General features: G+C 54.5%; 7 protein-coding genes across 7 annotated transcripts; 4 read left to right on the top strand and 3 right to left on the bottom strand.

The window, feature by feature from the left end:
• Nucleotides 1–3264: 3264 nt before the first annotated feature.
• CTRU02_203334 (KH domain-containing protein) lies at nucleotides 3265–5203 on the bottom strand (the record flags this gene model as incomplete). Its single annotated transcript, XM_036723963.2, has 4 exons — nucleotides 3265–3374; nucleotides 3430–3622; nucleotides 3674–5094; nucleotides 5158–5203. 4 exons carry the CDS (start codon nucleotides 5201–5203, stop codon nucleotides 3265–3267), a joined length of 1770 nt encoding a protein of 589 aa, XP_036584077.2.
• A 2481-nt stretch (nucleotides 5204–7684) lies between these two features.
• Nucleotides 7685–7819, top strand: CTRU02_203335 (uncharacterized protein; the record flags this gene model as incomplete). The annotated part of the gene is made up of 1 exon (XM_036723964.1): nucleotides 7685–7819. One exon carries the CDS (start codon nucleotides 7685–7687, stop codon nucleotides 7817–7819), a length of 135 nt encoding a protein of 44 aa, XP_036584078.1.
• A 970-nt stretch (nucleotides 7820–8789) lies between these two features.
• Nucleotides 8790–10976, top strand: CTRU02_203336 (plasma membrane fusion protein prm1; the record flags this gene model as incomplete). Its single annotated transcript, XM_036723965.1, has 1 exon — nucleotides 8790–10976. The coding sequence occupies one exon, from the start codon at nucleotides 8790–8792 to the stop codon at nucleotides 10974–10976; it is 2187 nt and encodes a 728-aa protein (XP_036584079.1).
• A 1573-nt stretch (nucleotides 10977–12549) lies between these two features.
• On the top strand, nucleotides 12550–14691 carry CTRU02_203337 (tryptophan synthase; the record flags this gene model as incomplete). The annotated part of the gene is made up of 3 exons (XM_036723966.1): nucleotides 12550–12568; nucleotides 12627–12697; nucleotides 12763–14691. 3 exons carry the CDS (start codon nucleotides 12550–12552, stop codon nucleotides 14689–14691), a joined length of 2019 nt encoding a protein of 672 aa, XP_036584080.1.
• A 404-nt stretch (nucleotides 14692–15095) lies between these two features.
• CTRU02_203338 (mitochondrial 54S ribosomal protein bL28m) lies at nucleotides 15096–15860 on the bottom strand (the record flags this gene model as incomplete). Its single annotated transcript, XM_036723967.1, has 1 exon — nucleotides 15096–15860. The coding sequence occupies one exon, from the start codon at nucleotides 15858–15860 to the stop codon at nucleotides 15096–15098; it is 765 nt and encodes a 254-aa protein (XP_036584081.1).
• A 516-nt stretch (nucleotides 15861–16376) lies between these two features.
• Nucleotides 16377–17542, top strand: CTRU02_203340 (uncharacterized protein; the record flags this gene model as incomplete). Its single annotated transcript, XM_036723969.1, has 2 exons — nucleotides 16377–16517; nucleotides 16649–17542. The coding sequence occupies 2 exons, from the start codon at nucleotides 16377–16379 to the stop codon at nucleotides 17540–17542; spliced, it is 1035 nt and encodes a 344-aa protein (XP_036584082.1).
• A 323-nt stretch (nucleotides 17543–17865) lies between these two features.
• On the bottom strand, nucleotides 17866–19522 carry CTRU02_203339 (aspartate aminotransferase (aminotransferase class I and II); the record flags this gene model as incomplete). Its single annotated transcript, XM_036723968.1, has 3 exons — nucleotides 17866–18965; nucleotides 19092–19191; nucleotides 19406–19522. The coding sequence occupies 3 exons, from the start codon at nucleotides 19520–19522 to the stop codon at nucleotides 17866–17868; spliced, it is 1317 nt and encodes a 438-aa protein (XP_036584083.1).
• Nucleotides 19523–20777: the final 1255 nt, after the last annotated feature.

Below are 20777 nucleotides of genomic sequence, written 5' to 3' on the forward strand. Positions count from 1 at the left end.
CCCCTCCAATGCTTCACAGAACCAGATATCGTCCTTGAAAACATACTCACGCGGAGATAGCCCCAGGCGGCATAGCTCCTTGAATAAACGCATGACACAGACATTGGTGATCAAGCAAGCCAGTGGCCCAGACGAATTGCAAATTCAAGATGCGAAAATGCTCGTCGAAATTTCTGACAGCTCGAATCCCTCGACCCAGTCTGACACCCTCATCCGGGCAACGTAACGCTGGTTAAAACCTTGCAATCAGAGCCGCGCCCTGCCGAACTGTTACGCCCTCGAGTATTGCCTTTTTCCCACTCGTCAGCCCCCAAACAAGGGCGCGATGCGTGCTCGTATGTGCGTTGCGTGCTGGCAAGCGCCGCAGGTCAGACTAGAACGTGCTGCCGATGCAAGGTAAATCTGTTCGTCACGTCTTTTCCACCCTTCCAACCTTAACCTTGATATAGCCGTCTCGCGATTGCAATTGGTAGGGGAACCCCCTTCCCCCAAAGGGCACAGCACCGCAAAGGCAGGAGGCGGGAACGCTTCAGGCTACATGGATGGACGAGTCCGTGTGGCGTTCTTTTTGTCGCATCAAGCTACTTTTCAGGGGTACCTCGTTCCGCCGCCCAATGAACTTTCACCTTGATGCCGGGTGTGCGAGATATGTCAATCCATCTTCAGCATGGTTCGGATGGACGGCACCGGGGGACCTTGACCGATGGGACACAGACTGAAAGACTTTTGTTTCTCACATGTCAAGCGTAGCAGTTACGTGTAACTGCTAAAGATTTGGAAATTCTGCTGGACGTCCTGGCATCACCCAAGGTCTATTACGCGGCACATATCTTGACTACATAGTAAGGATACTCATGGTGGCTGCTTCGAGATGGTCGTTCCCGACGGCCGAATACCGGCTATCTTTCTACCATAGTTGTTACTCCTACACTTAGCTTACTTCATCATTCGTGCGAGAGATGATACGTGAGCCGCTGTTGCTGGCACAGACGTTGGTCCTCACATGCCAGCGCATCGGCAATCTGGCATATCTCAAACCTCGTGCTCCTGCAGGCTGAGAGTCAGAATCCGAGCAATCATACGCAGACATGTATACCTTCACCATGACAAAAGAAAAAAAAAAGCAAATCTCAAGCCTGATGTCGCAAATCTCAAGCCTGATGTCGCAAAACACGATAAGCGAAAATGTCTGTTCGATGACACACGCATATCGCGGAACTTCACCATTCACCTCTGACTCGAATTCAACGGCAAAGTCGCGTAATCCCTGTCAAACGAGGCATCTATTCCCCTTTCAACTGTGCTCGTGTAATATACAATCGAATTCTTCTTCTGCAGCGATCCTCCATTCTTGGCACCAATAACCCAATTTTGGACCATGCTGAGCATCTTCTCTCGCCAACCTCAACCTCAGCCCACACAAGCAACTCTATCAACACGGCATCTTATTCTTCCCGGCGTAACAACTGTCTGAACACATCCGCGCAAGCGTGGCGGTATCTCACCACCAGCCTCATCCTCAGCCCACACAAGCAACTCTATCAACACGGCATCCTATTCTTCCCGGTGTAACAACAGTCCGAACACATCCGCGCAAGCTACTAAGCTCGGAAGTAAGACGGCAACACTAAGGTAATCCACAAGTCAGGGGCCACACCCGCAAACCCGCAAGCGAAAGCTGACAATGTCCGTGATGCCACGTGGAGAGGGCCGACGCCGTGATCGCCGGAAGAGTGCAGGTGCTTCCCCCTTCCTCTGAGACACAAAGGGGCGGACAGAAAACTCTCTCTCCAAGGAGCCAGTGCGGTAGGGAAATGCAGGGGAGCAAAATCTGGGCAAAAAAAAAAAAAAAAAGGACGAAAAAGATTCCATATTGTGAACGGATGTGTGTCAGATCAGAACCTCCCCTGTCCTCAGATCTTTTGCGGGCAATTATGACACCCGCACTCTCTCATCGCCAGTGGAACGAGACGAATAACCTTTGCTCATACCAGCTTCTATGACGAAGAGCTGCCCAGGCCTTGGTGATCTGTGGAAAAAAGGATGGTATGAGTCGATAAACGACAACGTCTCGAGCTTTGCTTTCAAATGTTATTTGCATCACAAACCTAGCTCTTTGCTCTTCGCTTTCGTATATATCCGAGAAGCCTTATTTGTCACGTCATTTCGTCCTGCATTCCAGAGTAACGAGAGAACATGCCATTGTATTTCGCAACGGCCAATATCGTCAACGCGTGGAATCATTCGATTGAGGCGGAAAATTATTATTATACAGTGTGCGCTTTTCTTTTTTCTCATATTTTTTCTCCCTGCCGTCAACCTGCCCATACCTAGCACCATCATCCACCGTAGAAACAGAAATTGGGAATCAAGTAAATATCAGCTAATGCATGAAAAACGAAAAAAAAAAGAGACGGTTTGGTATCATGTCCACGAAGACCAAAGAGCTGGATTGGACAAGAAATGCACCCATACGATGAGAACGCAAATAAAGCCTTGGTCCGAGGCGGCATGGACGACGCAAACCCACATGTAGATTCCGCCTAGGCAGAAAAGAAAGAGGCAATCGAGGCACCACTTCGGCTGAATGGAAGAGCATGGCCTTCCTCTACAACCAAAGTCCAAGCGGCATCTTGCATCATGGCGAGCAGTAGTGTCTCGGAACTTCACAGCCACCCGCGCGAACGAAGAATCCACAATATGTGAAAGGTACCATCGGCTGTCAGATCTGGGAGCGTCCAACTCCAGCCGAACAGTCTTCCAGCCATCACACAAGCGTCAAGAGCGTGCATCATGGAGATTTGGCAGATAACCCATGTCGTCGCAAGGCGTCAGTAAGCACCGTATCCATGTCAGGTTTCGATGTCCCAGTCAAGCCAGTCAAGGAATATGTGCAAGCGAAGAATGCCATCACCATCGTCAAGTGTCGAGTGAGTTTAGTGCATAGGAAGTCAACGGAGCAAGACCTGAAGCAGCCTGTTGTTCCCCCTTATCCATGTCTCAGTCCCCTGATAGGTGCCGTGTCCAAAGTGTAACAAGATGGGCGCTGTGCTGTTCCATGTCCAGCAGAATGAGAACTATCAGTCGTCGAAAAGAAAATATCGTAGAAATGTGGCGTGACAAGCCACCAGAGTCAAACGGGCATGTGCGTCGCTTCAATGTATGCAATGCGAAAGGAAGCATCATGTCGAGGTCCAAGGCAAGTGATCAGTCACATCACACAAGCATGGTCCCCATGGAATGGGCGCAAGCCAGATGCCTCTACTAGGCTCCGGGAGGAGGCTGGGAACCTGGCTGGCCTGCTGCACCGCCTTGCTGTTGCTGATATACGAGGGACTGGTACCAAAGAGCAAGGTAGTTCTGGTAGCCTCCGTCTGCGATGCTGTCAGTGAACGGCTCCGGATACTCTGCTACATCATCGTAACTTACACTGGGCATACGGGTCCGCGCCGTCGGCTCCGGCAGGAGCTTGCGCAGCTGGGGGATTAGTTGATCCTGGTCCTGATGGGTTAGGTGCCTGTTGAGAGTAGCCTCTGTCATAGTCCAATTGGTTCTGGTCACGACGACCGCGGCCACCACCACTACCACCGCCGCCGCCACCGCCGCCAGAGTTCTTTTGTCGCTGCTACATGTTAGATGTGATCATGGGCCTCCGTCTGTGAGCTTGACTTACCACTGCGTCAACCTTCTCTTCGATGGCTTGCTTAGCACGGGCAATGCTGTCCCGCGAGCCGATGAGCGCAATCTCTCGCTGGACCTCTCCAGGACCGGATGATTGAGCAACGTTGATTTTGCATCCTGTGCCGTTCTGCATGTCACGAATGGTTTCGCCTCCCTTGCCAATGATCATACCAACGGCCTCAGAAGGAACATAAATGGCATCATGAATCTTGTCACCACCCCCAGCAGGACCAGCGTCCCTCTGAGGAGGGCCGTCCTGTCTCGGGGCCTTCTTAGCAGGGGCTGCTGGTTGGCCTTCATTGCGACTGTCGCTATCAACAATCTCCATGATCAAGTCCTTTGCCTGGGCAGCAGATTCCCTGGAACCAATCAAGTTGACGGGGCGAAGTCCGTTCACACTTTTGGATTCGCCCACAATGTTAATATGGCAACCAGATCTCTCTTGCAGATCGCGGATAGTCTCGCCACCGCGGCCGATGATGAGACCTACAGTTCTGTCGGGGACCATGATTTGCATGCAGTCCTCGCCATCCCTCAATGGGGCAGCACCAGCACCAGCACCAGCGCGATTGTCGCGAGGGGCAGCTTTGGGGTTGGCGGCACCACGGTTGATGGCACCCATGCCGCTGTCCTCAATAATACGATTGATGGCAGTCTTCACCTCGGCGCGGCGCGCCCTTGGGCCGGTGATTTTGCACTGGCGGAAGGGACCATTGTCAGTGGAAGGAAGGAACTGAACGCGGCAGCTAGACTCAGATTCGATCCTACGGAGATTCTCGCCTTGTCGACCAATAATGAGGCCAACCAAGCTGGACTCGATTTGAATGGTTTCGGAGTTGTCGTCGCCGCCGCCGCCGCCGCCGCTACCTCTGAGTGGTGATCGCTCTCTACCGTTCGAGTTACGGGGAGAAAAGGCACGATCACGTTGGGCCGGGCTGTAGGAGCGCTCGCGGCCGTATTCCCGTTGCGCAGGGCGATCATCGCCGCGGCGTTCGTCTCTATAAGGATTGAAGTTGTCGCGGAACTGGTCGCGACGATTGGGAGGAGAACGCGATCGAGAGCTTCGGTGATAGCCCCCTCGCGAGTCTTGACCGCGCGATGGCTCGTTGGAGTAAATCAGGGGACGATCGTAAGAGGTGACGCCCTTTTCAGCGGCAAAGGCCTTAGCTTGCGCGATGGCATCCGCAATACTGACAGTGCCCGAGTTGACTGGTCGTATCGAGCTCAAGTCCAGACTCCCACTGGAAGAGGGCTGAGGCAACGAATAGCCCCCAGCGCCGCCGTAGGGAGGAGCGCTCTGGGGAGGCATTGGCGGGTAGGAGGGGGGTTGTCCGCCGGGAGGAGGAGGATAACCAGGCGGCATGCCGGGTTGTGCTTGAGTGGGTGTCGAAGACGAGCCTCTCTGTGCCGCGCCTGTCGAGACAAGCAGTCAGTCAAGGATGTAGACAATGCGCGGATCGTGTTTCGGGTACCTACCTAGGGCAGCAAGGATGGACGAGATGTCGCGAGATGGTTCGGCCATGTTGGCTGTCACGTACGCAGGCTATGCGATCAAGAAGAGAGGATCTTTGTAACGTGTCAAATCAAGAGGAGAGAGAGTAGGCGATTGATTTGAAAGAAGACTTGTGCGCGTGCGAGTCGAAATTTCAGCGCAACGGACAAGTGAATGATGGGAATGATTACGAGAGGGCTTGATCAGGTGATGAAAACGCGCAATCTCTATGAAGCCGCAATACCAAGATAGTATAGAATTCAGCGCAAAGGAACGCGACGGCAACGTTCCTGATGTTGATCACGTCACAACAATGGCCTGAAGTTGTCAGCTTGGGATGAAGAGGGCCAGGGCAAGATGCGAGGGCGAGGGCGAGGGCGAGGTTGTTGCAAGATTTGAAGTTTGGGGAGAGACCGCCTGCCGAAAACAGAATGCGCCAACGCAGATTAGCTGCTGCAGTGTGCAGAGTTAGAGAGGGTCCAGAATTAAAAAAGGGCAGGGGCGATCTGAGGCAAGGCAGGAAGAGGCTGGAAAGTGGTCCCCCCCTCCGTCAGTGAAAAATTGGATGATACGGACTTTTACTCTTCCCTTCCGATAGGGCTTATCAGAGTTATGTAATCCAGACAGTGCACGTGCCCCAAGTTTTCTCCAGAGACACAACAGCTGCCCAGCTGCCCTCACTTACTGCAGGACGAGGGCGCAGCCAAGCAAACAGGTTTGAGTGAGTGGTTGCGATTCACGCCTTACGTCACAGCCCTTCAAAGCTTAAACGAATGGAAGTAAGTAGGGGTGTACTCAGAGAGTGCTGAGAGCATAACAAACCAGGATGACTGATACCAGCTTGCTTGAGCAGCAGGAAACTCCCACCTTGGTTTGCGACAATGCAGACAAGTCTAATTCATGCCTTCCAGAGTCGGATGTGGGTGATCAGACTTGGGCGACTCAGGCAGAGGGAAATTGAAAAGCAAAACAAGAAGATGGAAAAAATCCATCCATAGGCGTACGAAGTCGATAGACACGCGACAAAAGACCCATCTTGGGTCGTTATCTTACGATACGAGCCCTTTTTGGTAGGCGACTCTGATCGTGGAGCCCTCATCTAAATATCCCATCGCCCGGCCTTGTTCCATAGGCCTCAAGCGCCGACTTCATCGTTGGCGGTTCAGAGCCCGTACCATCTGCAGCGAAGCGCCCAACGTCGCAGAACGCGGGCCAACAGCGGCCAATCATTCTCTCGCAGCATCAAGACTTGAGACGACCCACAAAACGGAAGGAAGCACAGGGCACTGGTGAGTTCTTTGTTTAGTGGGTACATGGCTGGTTGCCGCAAGAACCCTCCGAGCCAAATGCAAATCAGTGGAGGATGATAATCAGCGGAAGAAAGATGGAAGGTAAGGTCCAAGGTAGGAGAGACGCGGTGCTACTGCAACATGACCTGTTTCCCTTCTGCTGTAACGTGCCTTACGTCGATACACTGCCTCTTTCTCGGAAAGAAGAGGTCAGAGTCGGCGCCCAAGAAAAACTTGGCAAGAGTGAGGTCGAAGATGCCACAATTGGGAATGTACCTGCCTATCCGTACCATACCGTACCCGTCTTTCCTCACCTTGCCCCGGGCGCAACTTGCCTATGTTTAGACGAACTGCCCTACCTACCCTACGTGCCTGTCTGCCTATTTACCTACCTTCCGGTACTACTACGATTTGTGGGATTCCTTAAGCTTTCCCGCCGTCTGACCAAGATCAGCTTCCAAAAAGACCGTTCCTGTCACAAACCGGTTTTTGTACCGTTGTGGTTGTAGTGGCAAATGCTTGGCATTGATCATCGCCCATCGGCCGACTGACTTTGGGTGAAAAGGTGGAAAGGGCAGCCCAGTAAACAATCCACACAATTTTTGCCAGAACACCAAGGGTCCGGTCCCATTCTTGCCCGTTGTTGCCAGTCCTTGCCATCTTTCTTACAGGGGCTATATTCTAGCGGCGAGAGCCGAATGACCGTCTCAGCCCAATGATTGGGCAAAATGTTTGTCGAGTGGCAGAGGGGCCCCTGTAAGCGCCAGCCATCCGTCGCCTCTTTTCGTTCGCTGGCTGACGATCTTTACTCTGTTCCTGCTTTCCTGTTCCCAGTCACCATGACCCTTCGTGCAGAACTCCCCGGAAATCCAGCAAACTCAGCATGGCTACAGAAACCCACGCCAACTCACTGTTTCTTCCGCCCGCAACGCACCAAACAGATCTTGTAGAGGTTTGGCACAGCCACCGGCACCATCTAGCGTGACTCGCACCGGGGTTGCGACCAAGCGATTGGGCCTGGCAGGGCAGTTCGTCCACGAGGATATCATAAGTACGGACTAGGACGAGGGATGGTTGAAGGTGGGAAGCTCTCCGCAATCATGCCCCGGCCTCCCAATGGCGTCAGAGTGCATTCTTGCCGGGAGACCTGTGAACGAACCGGAACCTACGAATGAGACCGGGTTCAGTTAAAAATGCCCTTTTCCTCTGCTGTTCCCCCCCAATGGCGACTTTTGGAAAGATGGGCACCATCAAACTGTCGCTCCGTGGTGTCCCCTTGCTCAGTGACTCAAACACCTATTTGTATATCACTCGACTTCTCCCCATTCGCGAAGCCATTTACTGCTGGCTTAGATGAATTCTGGGTTGTTTCGCTCTTGTGATATCACCTCATTGTGCAAGTCAAGTTTCAAGCATTGAGTCTTACCAGTCGATAGGACTCATGTAGGAGCATCAATACTGTCGAGCCAACATACCCAGTAACATTTTCCTTTCGCCAAGCGAGCTCACCCATATCAGTCAGCCGAGCCTCAATACGAGCGAGCATCAATCGAGTCAATCTGCTGTGTGTCATTTGATACGGCCACACAAACTCAGACTCAGAAGCCCCGTAACGTCGTCCGGAAATATCGTCTTGCTTTAGCAGCGTTTGAGCAGCCGCTCATCGCGACCCCGGACGGCGCCTTTGGTTGGCTGAGAACAACCCGTTGAGCGCGCTTAGAAAAGAGCTCTACCCAAGTCTACTCTCTCACCTCACCTCACCTGGTGCCGCCAGAAGAAAACAAGGGCTTGTGCCGGGTTCAATTTCCCCCAAGGCCACGGCCAAAGGGCCTTTTCTGGCTTTATTATTCTGCATTGAGGTGTGAATCAAGTAAGCAGCCTTTCTTTTTCACCCTAGTCCCGTGTTCCTCCCCTTGCTGCGCGGCTGCTGCAAGACCTACTGCGGCCCGGTCGTGTTAGTCGTGCCTTCCTTTTATTGTATCTCTTCCCTTTTACAATTTTCTCCACTGCCAACCTACATTCTTCACTCTCACATCAAAGAGCCATCAACAATGGATTCATAGAAGACTTGTTTAGTATCATTTGCTTGACGAGTTTCCTTTGTCAATTTTCATTATTTTCTTTTCCTTTGCGTTGAGTGATTCATCTAATTCAGTCATCACCACCTCCAACACCTAATCGGCTGTGCTTGTCAACCACCAACACCTCATCACCCTTCCTCTCTTGATTTTATTTGGACTCTTCGAATTTCTTATATTTTCTTCATCACTTTTTTGCTGGCCAAGAAACTTTGCATTCATATATCTTACATCATCGATAGACTCAAGATGTTTACCTCACGGAAACCACAAGAGGAGGCCTACCCGGCCGTCCCCGACTCCCTAAGATCCGACTCGGTCGAGATGTCGGAGCTTAGAAAGACCCAACAAGCTCGAGCCGACACTTCTCCCTATATCACACCATATCTTGGCCTCACTGCTAGGCTTTCTCAGATCTGGCTGAACCGATGGACAATATTACTGTTGCTCGTCCTACTCAGAATCGTCATCCTCATCGCTAGCTTGAATGACAATGTCGACGAAGCGAATACGAAGGCGTTGACAGCCTGCTCCAAGGTGGAGGATATTGGCAGCGCCATGGCTTCCATGCCTCACTATCTCTCCGTGGGCGTCAACGAGCTGTCTGCCAAGGGCATCGAGAAGACGCTTGACGGCATGGTCGCTGTGCTTGGTCTTGTCCTCACTGGTGTCCAGAACCTCATCATATTTGTCATCAACATGTTGACTTCCATGTACACCTGTCTCATCACCGCCTTCATTCACGGTGGTCTCGACGTGGCTGCTGATGTCACGAAAAAGGTCACGGATGCCATGAACCAGGCGGTGGGCGCCATCACCAACACCATTGATGATAAGGCCAAGAGTTTACAGGATGGCATCAACAAGGCTGCCGACGCCATTGAAGACTCCATTCTCGGCAAAGTCCTTCCCGACTTCCCCAAGGTCGATTTCACAGGTCCTGTCAGCGAACTGCGTGACATCAAAATTGACACCAATGGCTTCGTTAGTGACCTCAACAAGCTCAACGACGACCTCCCGACGTTTGAAGAAGTTCAAAACATGACTGCTGAAGCGATTGCCTTCCCGTTCAACTTGCTGAAGCAGACCATCAACGATGCCTACAAGGGCTACAAGTTTGACCGTTCCATCTTCCCTGTTGCTCAGAAGCAGGCCCTCAAGTTCTGCTCGACGAACAACGACATTGCCGAGTTTTTCGACGGCTTGAGGGACAAGATCAGAAAAGCTCGCATCATTTTCATCGTCGTCCTTTCCATCTTGGCTGCGTTGGTTATTGCGCCCATGGCATATCTCGAGATTATGCGTTGGAGGCGCGAACGCAAGCACGCCAGGATTGTTTCCAGCGGCCAATATGACTCGATGGATGTGGTTTACATCGCTTCTCGCCCGATGACAGCAAGCTACGGCATCAAGTTCTCGTCTTATTTCAAGGGCAAGCGCCAGATCATGGTCCGTTGGGCCATCGCTTATGCCACATCCCTCCCGGCACTCTTTGTCCTGGCTCTTGCTATCGCTGGCTTTTTCTCCTGTCTTTGCCAGTACATCATCCTCGTGGGCGTCGAGAAAGAGGTGCCTGCTCTTGCCAGACAGGTCGGTAACTTTGCAGGGGATGTTGTCAACACGCTTGAAGACGTCTCCAAGGAGTGGGCCGATGATGCCAACAGCGTTGTGCTATCTACTCAGAACGAGATCAACAACGACCTTCTCGGATACGTCACGAACGCGACCTCGGCCGTCAACGACACTCTGAACACGTTCACCAACACCATGACCACGGGCTTGGAGACTGTCTTCAACGGTACGATCCTCATCAACCCTATCAAGGACGTTGTCCGCTGCACAATCGGCCTCAAAGTCGAGTCTGTCCAAAAGGGGCTTACTTGGGTACACGACCACTCGCAGGTCTCGTTCCCCCTGTTTGCCAACGACACCTTCAGCCTCGGCGCTCAGAAATCCATCTCGGGTGATTCGGATCTCAACACGTTCCTGGCGTCGCCATCGACCGTGACTACCGACGAGGTCACCGGCGCCGTCACTCATGTCACCGAATGGCTTCGCCGAGGTATCATCCAGGAAGCCCTGATCTCTACTGGTATCCTCCTCATCTATGTCATCATCGTGCTTATCGGCGTCATTCGTGCGCTGGTAGGCATGGCCATGCCAGACAAGGGCCGCGCTGAAGGCGGGCTGCGGTACACTGGAGATGATCGTCCTGCTTTGAGCCCGAGAAGCCCGCCCAGATCCAACAGCAACGACGCGCGATTCCCGCAATTCGGCAGTGACGGCTCGGCGGTCGATGAAGATCACTACTCAAGAGAGGTCCGGGATGAGAAGACAATCAAGAAGACCAGCATGGGCCGAGCACAACCCATGCAAGGCCATGAGAGGACAAGCTCATACGGCCATTTTGATACCGCATCATCCAACAAGTTTTGAATCAGTTTCCATGTCAACGTCAAACATTGAAGCATGCAAAAACATCACGAAAAGAAAGAAAAAGAAATAAAAAAAAATAGGTTGGAGACCTAATACCTCCGGCCTGGGCTGGACCGAAGCCGAGAGATATCCCTCATTTATGACAGGTCCGAAGAATATTACGAATAAAGGAGCATGAGATAACTGGGATTGGATGATGATAAATATTTACCTTGTCTCAAGGGAAGGGGAGGGAAAGGAAGTCTCAAAAGATACCAACGGCTCAGTCGCCGCAACGTTTGTTTTCGTTTCTACAAAGGTTCTCAATACTTTTCTATCGGTTTTGATTCCACCGCAATGATTTGGTTCGCGGCAGCTTTATTAGCTACCAGAATGTCTATTCGGTATATATCTGCCCTAGGTAGCTTAAAAAGTTGAATATACTGCCAGATGCAACCAACAAAGCATGATGTCCCTTCTCGGAGCTGTTTTAAGTGCTGTGACAGAATGCAAACGAGACGAGACGACAAGTTCATAAACAGCCCTCCTTGGCCTGGCAAAACGTTTAAGACTTGGTTGGACAAAGGATGGCAGTTGAGAAGGCAGGTTCGGGCTGAAAACGCCGAGGGATGACCCATGAAATGCGGGACGTTCGATACGGAAAACCTTCGACTGACGGAGAATTAGAGTCGCTGTTGCAAATGCGTATGGCGGAGAAGAGGACTTTCGTCTGCCTTGCCGGAGCGGCAAAGACGGAGGGCCGGTGGATGACAAAAAAGTGATTGATTGTTCCTTTGCACCTCTTTTGGGCATCTCCGCCCCGCCACCCGTGGGAATCGAGGTCCGTGTGTGTGTGGCTCCGCCGCTGGAGTCGAATCTGGCCAGGGTAGATGTATCTCGATGGGCGACATCTGGGCCACTCAGAAGGCTGGAATACTGACGAAATAGGGCTCTTTCCGGCATCGGTGAGGTGGCGGATGTGGGGTACAGATTGGACCCCTTGCACCAAAAGCATACCGTACGTACAGCGCTGTTACAGGTGATGTTTACTGGTAGGGGGCGGGCGATTTTCCAGTGGACTAGCCAGGCGGCGGTAGAGTCGGAGCTCCCGTCCGCTGGACTTACAGACCCACTCTACCCTCCGCTCAATTCTACGGTGACTCCCCCGACCATTCTATTCCCCCCCCCCACGTTGAAATCATAATTCCCATCTACTACTTAAAAGTAACCGCCGCCGTCCAACATTTCCTCGCAATTGTTTCTCTCCAAGCGATAATTACCGAGTCAACTTCCTTCGATACCCCCTCAATTGACAGGTTCATATTCAAAAATGGAAGGTCTCAGGCAAACATTTCAGCGCTGCAAGGCCCAGGGCAGGGTGAGTTATTCTCTCCCATCGTCGGTCTTGTTGCCCCTCGTTGCAACAATGGCGGGGGCCCCGCGCCAACATCACCATCTTCCCGTCACCGCCAAGATCGAGCCATTGGTGATGCAGAATAACATGACTGACTGTGGAAACGTTTAGTCTGCGCTTGTTACCTATGTAACTGCTGGTTACCCCACGCCCCAGGACACACCCGGTGTCCTGCTGGCCATGGAGAAGGGAGGTGCTGGTGAGTTTTTCTCCATACGCCTTAGTCAAGGAGGCAAAAGATACTAATGCTGCTTTAGATGTGATTGAACTTGGCGCACCCTTCACCGACCCGATTGCCGACGGCCCTACAATTCAGACCTCCAACACTGTTAGTAGTATTCCTTGTGGGAGGGGGATTCTACGGCTGTAACTGAGACTAACATTCAAACACAGGTTGCGCTGCAACATGGCGTCACGATCGAGTCAACCCTCCAGATGGTCAAGGACGCAAGGAATCAGGGCCTCAAGGCGCCTGTGATGTTGATGGGATACTACAACCCCCTCCTCAGCTACGGCGAGGAGAGGCTCCTGAACGACTGCAAGAGCGCCGGTGTCAACGGCTTCATCGTCGTCGACCTTCCCCCCGAGGAGGCCATCTCCTTCCGCAAGCTCTGCACCAAGGGCGGACTTTCATATGTTCCCCTGATCGCCCCCGCCACATCAGACGCCCGCATGAAGATTCTTTGCAAGCTGGCCGACTCCTTCATCTACGTTGTGTCCCGTCAGGGTGTCACCGGTGCCCTCGGCTCCCTCAACGCCAACCTCCCCGCCCTCCTGGACCGCGTGAAGCAGTACAGCGGCGACAAGCCCGCGGCCGTCGGCTTCGGCGTCAGCACCCGCGAGCACTTCCTCAGCGTCGCCCAGCTCGCCGACGGTGTCGTCGTCGGTAGCCAGATCATCACCACCCTCCAGAAGGCCGCCCCCGGCGAGCTGTTCAACGACGTCGAGAAGTACTGCGCGTACCTCTGCGGCCGTGACGACGCCCAGAACGAGACCACCCGCGAGGTCGGCATCGTCGAGGCCATCGCCGGCGCCAAGGAGCCCCAGAACCCCACTGTCGACGCCATCACCGCCGACCAGGACAGCGAGCTGGTCGCGCAGCTCGCCGCCATGCACGGCAAGATCCCCGAGCGCTTCGGCGAGTTCGGCGGCCAGTACGTCCCCGAGAGTTTGATGGACTGCCTGTCGCAGCTGGAGGAGGGCTTCAACAAGATCAAGGACGACCCGTCCTTCTGGGAGGAGTACCGTTCATACTACGAGTACATGGGCCGTCCCGGCCACCTGCACCTGGCGGAGCGCCTGACGGAGCACGCCGGCGGTGCCAACATCTGGCTGAAGCGTGAGGACCTGAACCACACCGGTTCGCACAAGATCAACAACGCTCTGGGCCAGCTGCTCCTCGCCAAGCGCCTCGGAAAGACCAAGATCATCGCCGAGACGGGCGCCGGCCAGCACGGTGTCGCCACGGCGACGGTGTGCGCCAAGTTCGGCATGGAGTGCACGGTGTACATGGGCGCCGAGGACGTCCGCAGGCAGGCGCTGAACGTGTTCCGCATGAAGCTCCTGGGCGCCAAGGTCGTCGCCGTCGAGGCCGGGAGCAAGACGCTGCGTGACGCCGTCAACGAGGCCATGCGCGCCTGGGTCGTCGAGCTCGACACCACCCACTACATCATCGGCTCCGCCATCGGCCCTCACCCCTTCCCCACCATCGTCCGCACCTTCCAGTCCGTCATCGGCAACGAGACGAAGCAGCAGATGCTCGAGAAGAGGGGCAAGCTGCCCGACGCCGTCGTCGCCTGCGTCGGTGGCGGCAGCAACGCCGTCGGCATGTTCTACCCCTTCGCCAACGACCCCTCCGTCAAGCTCCTCGGAGTCGAGGCCGGCGGCGACGGTATCGACACCGCCAGGCACAGCGCCACCCTCTCCGGCGGCAGCAAGGGCGTCCTGCACGGCGTCAAGACCTACATCCTCCAGGACAAGCACGGCCAGGTCGCCGAGACTCACTCCGTGTCCGCCGGCCTGGACTACCCCGGTGTCGGCCCCGAGCTGAGCTCCTGGAAGGACAGCGAGCGCGCCAAGTACGTCGCCGCCACCGACGCCGAGGCGTTCATCGGCTTCCGCCTCATGAGCCAGCTCGAGGGTATCATTCCTGCCCTCGAATCGGCGCACGGCATCTACGGCGCCATCGAGCTCGCCAAGACGATGAAGAAGGACGAGGACATTGTCATCTGCCTGAGTGGCCGTGGCGACAAGGACGTGCAGAGCGTCGCTGACGAGCTTCCCAAGCTGGGACCCAAGATTGGCTGGGACTTGCGTTTTTAGATGATCTTTTTTTTTTTTCTTGTTGTCTTTTTTTTGTTCTAAACAAAAAAGGGGTTTGACGACGTTGTATCTGATGGGCAGACACACATTGCAGGCGTATTAGAGATATCCATTTTACAGGAGGGGGGATTTTGTTTTTCCATAAAGGAGGTCACGGAAAGCATTGTATTTCTTTTTAGACAGAAACGCGCTGGACATAATCCAGAAATGTGTTTTTATGACATGAGAATTTTTTTTTTTTTGGTACATATGATACAATAAGGCCCCTATTCTTTATATATCTGAAAACAAACAGCAGAGGGTGACTATTTTTCCTTTCATTGCCTTTTGCCCTCTCACGCCCACACATACACATATCCACCCACCCACCCACTCACTCGCTCGCTCGCTCGCTCGCTCCCTCATCATATTCTCTTCTCCTGAGCTGCAGCGTCCTCAAGCCCAGGAACGTGAACCTCCTCAAAAGCGTCGTCCACCAAGGCGTCCAGCTCCGCCTCGTCGCCGAGCGTAAACTCCTCCTCCATCATCTGCTCCGCCTTTTCCTCGACTTCGAGACCGCTGACCTTGTGCAGGCCTCCGCGGATGGCGGCCTTGACGAGGAACGGCACGAGGTCGGTGTTGTCGGCGGGGATGGGCCTCTCGACGCCCAGCCTCTCGCGCTCGGCGAGGTAGCGCTCGCGGAAGGACGGGGTCTGCAGCACGAGCCAGCGGAGCTTCCAGCCTCCCGGGCCGAGGTCCTTGACGCGCGCGGCCTTGTTCTTGGTGACGTAGTTGTCGAGGCCGCCCTCCTTGCGGATCGTGCGGAGCACTCTGGTCGTGAGCTTGGTGCGGACCCAGGCGCCCAGGGCGTCGGACCAGAGCTTCTTGCGCTGCACGTTGGGACGCCAGGACCGCGCCGAGATTTGGTTGTGCTTCTCCGAGACGTTGTGGCCGCGGCGCACGCGGGCTGTGCCGTAGAGGCCGTTGTTGGACTGCTTGTAGATGATGCGAGGGCCGTAGGGGTACGGCGGGACCGGCGCCGTGGGGATCTTTGGGAGGGGGATCGTTTTTGTCGCGAGCTTTTGCGAGGTGGAAAAGCTGCGCGCAGAGGTCGAGGTGTATGTGCTCAGCGTCAGGGAGGAGAAGGCGGCCGCGAGGGATGACCCTGGCCTGAGGGTGTTAGGGCGCATTTTCTTCTTGTATGTGTGATTAGGGGGTCGTTCGAATGAACGAGATGAAAGAATCGGTGGTTTTCTGTTTAGAATTTTCGCATCGGGTGGTGGTCGGACGGACGGGTGTGTGGCGCGCGGGGGAGGCGGTCGTTTTCGTTGTCGGCGTCGTCGTCGAGTCCTGGTTCTGAAGCTCGCGATGAACTTGGATGATTTTTTGGGAATTCGGAGCTGCACCTTCGGGCGGCTGATGTTCCGCCTTCCGGGAATTGGGGCCTTTGATTGGCTTGTTTGGGAGTGTGGGGTGAGTGCTTGGAGGTACTTGATCGGGTGGAATCAGGTGATTGCGTGTGGGTTTCGCGACCGGGGTCCGGGCCGGAGGGTATACTGGAGCTGTAGCGTCTCACAACCCCTCCAAGCTTGAGACTAGACTAGCTGCCGACAAGAAGACCGCAGTTCGGGAGTCCGTCATTCAGTATCGATATACAATATAATCTGAAATTACACATAGCGGCGAGCAATCTGTCGATAATCGCAATGCTCCCCCCGGTAGAGCAATCGGTCCTCCAAAACAACCCCGAATTCGCGGCGTTGCATCACACACTCACCACAGCCATCCTAAACCCAGATGGTTCATCCAAGAAACCATATACCAAAGAGCAGTCCGCAATTCAAAATGTAAATCATCCCTCATTCCTCCCCAAACCTCTCTCTCTCTGTCTCTCTCTGTGTGTGTGTGTGTGTCTCAAACCATTTGACTGCCCGCCACCCCATACCGACCCGCAATCTCACCGACTAACACCCGCCAGGAACTAGCAGACCACAGATACACCACGGCGAAAGAACACCTCCTAATAAGCGCCCTCTCGACCACAGCTCCGCCAGAACCTAAACCAACGCAGCGGTCCATCCGTCCCCGCTCGACATCCCATCCGGCACCCGCACAGCCCTCGGCGCCGCCCCTCCCCGAATCCCTCCTGGACCTCCTCCTCCTGCTCCCGCCCCTCCTCACGGCCTCCGAGCCTCTCTCCGCCGAATCAGCAAACATCCTCCTATCCAACCCCCCCTTTACCGAATTCCAGTCTCTCCTCCCGCAGCTAGGCGAGCTCGTCTCCTCGACGCTCCACACGTCCGCCGTCTCCCTCGCGCGCATAGCGAACCCGACGACAAACCCGTCGTTCCTACACAGGACGGTACCGGGCCTGAACACAACGTACCACAAACTCGAGACCGACGTAAGGGAAGCCAAGCACGCCCTGTCGAAAGAGCGGCTGAGGGTGGCCGCGAGCCTGACGGATCTGCTGGACAAACACGCCGCGGCGCTGACGCTGCTCGTGAGGGCGCTGGAGGCGAAGCACGGGCTCGTCGCGCGCAGCCTCGAGTTCCGCGCGGCAGAGACGGGTCTCGAGGCGCAAAAGGCCGAGGTAGAGGCCGTCGCTGCACGGGAGAGCGTCAGGAGAGAGGTGTACTCGCCCGAGATGGTGACCGCGCTGAGAAACTACGCGACGCACCTGAGGGATGCGCGTATGAGGTTGGAGAGCACCATCACAACGTTGACGGTAGAGTTGGAGGGGTACGGTGTTGGCGTCGAGGGCGACGAAGGGAAGGAGAGAACAATGAGGGAGATTGCGCGCAAGTATCGTGAGCTAGAGCGGCAGTTGGACGAGGCCAAGAGGGATCTGGACCGGCTGGGAACGGCGTAAGTCAGCAAACCAAGAGAAAACACAAGACGGTAGTGAGTGCGTGCGCAAATGCATTGAAAGACGTGTCGCTATATTGTACACAGCTGGGATGCTTGTGTGCGGTCTACATAGGGTGCCCGGCGTTCTATACCCGCCGGCCGGTTGATACTGGCTTTTGCTAAAGAGAAGGCCTCTGTGCCCTTGTCGTACAATACCCCCATTTTTCGGATCCAACCACCTTCCAAGAAAACCCAATGATATCTTTAAAAATGCAAGCTAGCTCGGCTTTTGACCAGGCCAAGGCCCGCCTTGAAAATCAAAACAAACCACACCATCAAAAGCGCTTAACCCTTGACCTTGTAGATGGCCTCGGCCAGGCGGCCGACGTTGCCACTGGTGATGCCGGCAACGGAGATACGGCCGTCCTTGGTGGCGTAGACGGAGTGCTCCTTGGCGAGGGCGTCCATCTGCTGGGGGGTGAGGCCGGTGTAGGCGAACATGCCGATCTGGCTGGTGATGTGAGACCAGTCGTGGGCGGAGCCGAGCTTCTCAAGGTTCTCCTTGAGGAGAGCACGCATGGTGATGATGCGGTCGGCCATGCCCTTGACCTCACCGAGCCACTGCTTGTTCAGGGCAGCGTCGTTGAGGATGGTGGAGGCGATGCGAGCACCGTGGACGGGGGGGTTGGAGTACAGAGGGCGGACGAGGATCTTGACCTGGGAGTCGAGACGCTTGCGCTCCTCGGCGTCCTCGGCGACGATGGAGAAGGCACCAACACGCTCGCCGTAGAGACCCATGTTCTTGGCGAAGGACTGGGCAAGGGCGATGTTGTGGCCCTCCTTGACGAAGTGGCGGACAGCGAAAGCATCGGTGTCGGTGTTACCGGAGGCGAAGCCCTGGTAGGCCATGTCGAAGAAGGAGTAGTGGCCGGCGGCCTTGACGGCGTCGGAGATCTCGCGCCACTGCTCGGGGGTAGGGTCAACACCAGTGGGGTTGTGGGCGCAGGCGTGGAAGAGGAAGATGGAGTTCTTGGGCGCAGCCTTGATGTCGGCGAGCATGCCCTCGAAGTCAAGACCGATGGTCTTCTGGTCGTAGTAGCGGTACTTCTGGACGGCCAGGCCGGAGTCGGTGAAGACAGCGCCGTGGTTGGCCCACGAGGGGGTAGGGATGTAGATGTTCTTCGCGCCGGGGAAGAAGCGGGCGAGGAAAGCGCCACCGATGCGCAGAGCACCAGTACCAGAGATGGACTGAGTGATGGCAAGGCGGTCGAGCGCGGAGGAGTCAGAGCCGTAGGCGAGGACAGCGGCGGCCTTGGTGAACTCGGGGACACCGGTGATGCCGGCGTACTCCTTGTTCAGCTTGGCAGCAACGACCTTCTCCTCAGCGGCGCGGACGGAGGGCAGAACGTAAGGCTTGCCCTGGTCATCGCGGTAAGCTCCGACACCTGTATTTACAATAGTTAGGAGCTGTCTGGTCGGTTGTGGGAAGCTATTCAGGAGAAGGAGGCTGTAAAGGAAGAAGCTTGTGACAGCTTGGTCTTAAGCATGTGTCATGGCGGGGTTCATCGTACCGAGGTTGATCTTCTGCTCGAACTTGTCCGCCTTGAAGGCTTCGGTGATACCTGTTTGCCTTTTCGTTAGCTCAATTGAGTTCGAAGCTGCGTGCGGGAGCTGCGGGAGAGATGCGTCATACCCAGAATGGCCTGTTTGTCACGAAAAGAAAAATCGGCCGGTTAGCAAGTTTGCTCTCAAAATGATGCGATTTTTTGAGGGCTTCGTGCAGCTTCAGCTTCAGCTACAGCAGCTTTTACAACTTACATCCTGCAAGAATTCGTTAGCAACAGTGGCGCATCCAATTGGTATTTGGAGAGTGTTTAAGACATACGGGAGGACCTTGGGGAACGTTGGCCCAGGTAGAGCCGGCTCTCGCGGCGGAGATGGGGAGAGCAGCCGCACGGCGAACGGCAGCTTGCCTGGTAGCGATTCTGGCAGTAGACAGCATTTTGATCTGTTTCTTCAAGGTTTGTCAGAAGATGAGAAGAAAGAAAAAAGAAAAAGTGAAGGAAGGAGAAAGGGGAAAAAGGAGGAGTTTTTTCGGGAGGGTCTATACCTGTGAAAGAGAAAGGTGTTGAACAAAAAAGATTCCGAGACAGCGAAGTGCCGAAAGAGCTGCAGACGGGGGACCAAAAAACCAAGGAATGGTCTGACTTGTGACTCTACACCTTAAGCGCAGGTGAGGTGGGTGCGTGGTGCTTCCTAGTCTGGCGACTCTGACCAGCTGAGGGCCGGTCCGGTGCAACTCCGGCCATGGATGACTCCCCCCCATTCGGGAGAAAGCAGGCCCTCACAGTTGTTTGGGTCGTTACTGGGCGCATCAGATGTGGGTACGAGTCATGACAGCCGCGATTAATGGATGAGGACCCACTCAATTCGATCAATCGCGGGGAAGCGGATTTTGTGTATTGCCGAAATTCCGGGGGTTTTGGTCTGTGCAATTCTTGTGAAGAGGCAGTTCCGACCAGTCTCTGCCGCTGGTTTCTGACTGGAGCGCATGCGGTGTACCTAGGTACCTACACCTTACATACCGGTAGTGCATGGCACTACGTACCGCGTAGTAAACTGCCCCCCTGAAGCTTCCGGCTTCGGATTTTATCACCGTTCTCAGCTAAGGTGTTCGTTCGTCTTCGTCTCGAGGCCATATCGTCGTCATGGTCGACCGGGATTTTGTTCACCCAAGGCGGTGAGTGCTTTGCGCACCTATACAAACCTCTAATCTTGAAGAAGCTTGTTTAAGCCTATGCCATTCGCTCGCTTTAAGTCAAGTTTCACATATTCCTTTTTGTTCTGCTTATTCTGGTCTTCTTTTCCAATTTAACCTACCTGGGCCTCGTGTTTATCATCCGGTTCGTAAGGCCACTTCAGTGCGACCCGGCCCGTACCCAGCTAATTCCGATAGGCACCCAATCCATTGGGATAATTCCGAATGACACCGTGTATTGATGATGAGGCTGATCTTAGTAGTATAGTGTCACGCAGTCAATTTGCCCACCACTTATGGGGTAAAAAAAGATGCTTCCATTCATTAGAGACTGTCTAGGGGTTATTGGGTTGATTATATAACCGTCTATTCGGTAATTACCGATTTGAAGGTTTTCATGCACAAAATGACATCCCCGTTAGTTTTATATGGGAAACAATAGCCGGGTGCATGGGTTGAATGCATGCCCCGATATATGCAGTGGTCCGTGTGACACACC

The sequence above is a fragment of the Colletotrichum truncatum genome, assembly GCF_014235925.2.
Source record: "Colletotrichum truncatum strain CMES1059 chromosome Unknown Contig_0002, whole genome shotgun sequence".
Lineage (NCBI taxonomy): Eukaryota > Fungi > Ascomycota > Sordariomycetes > Glomerellales > Glomerellaceae > Colletotrichum > Colletotrichum truncatum.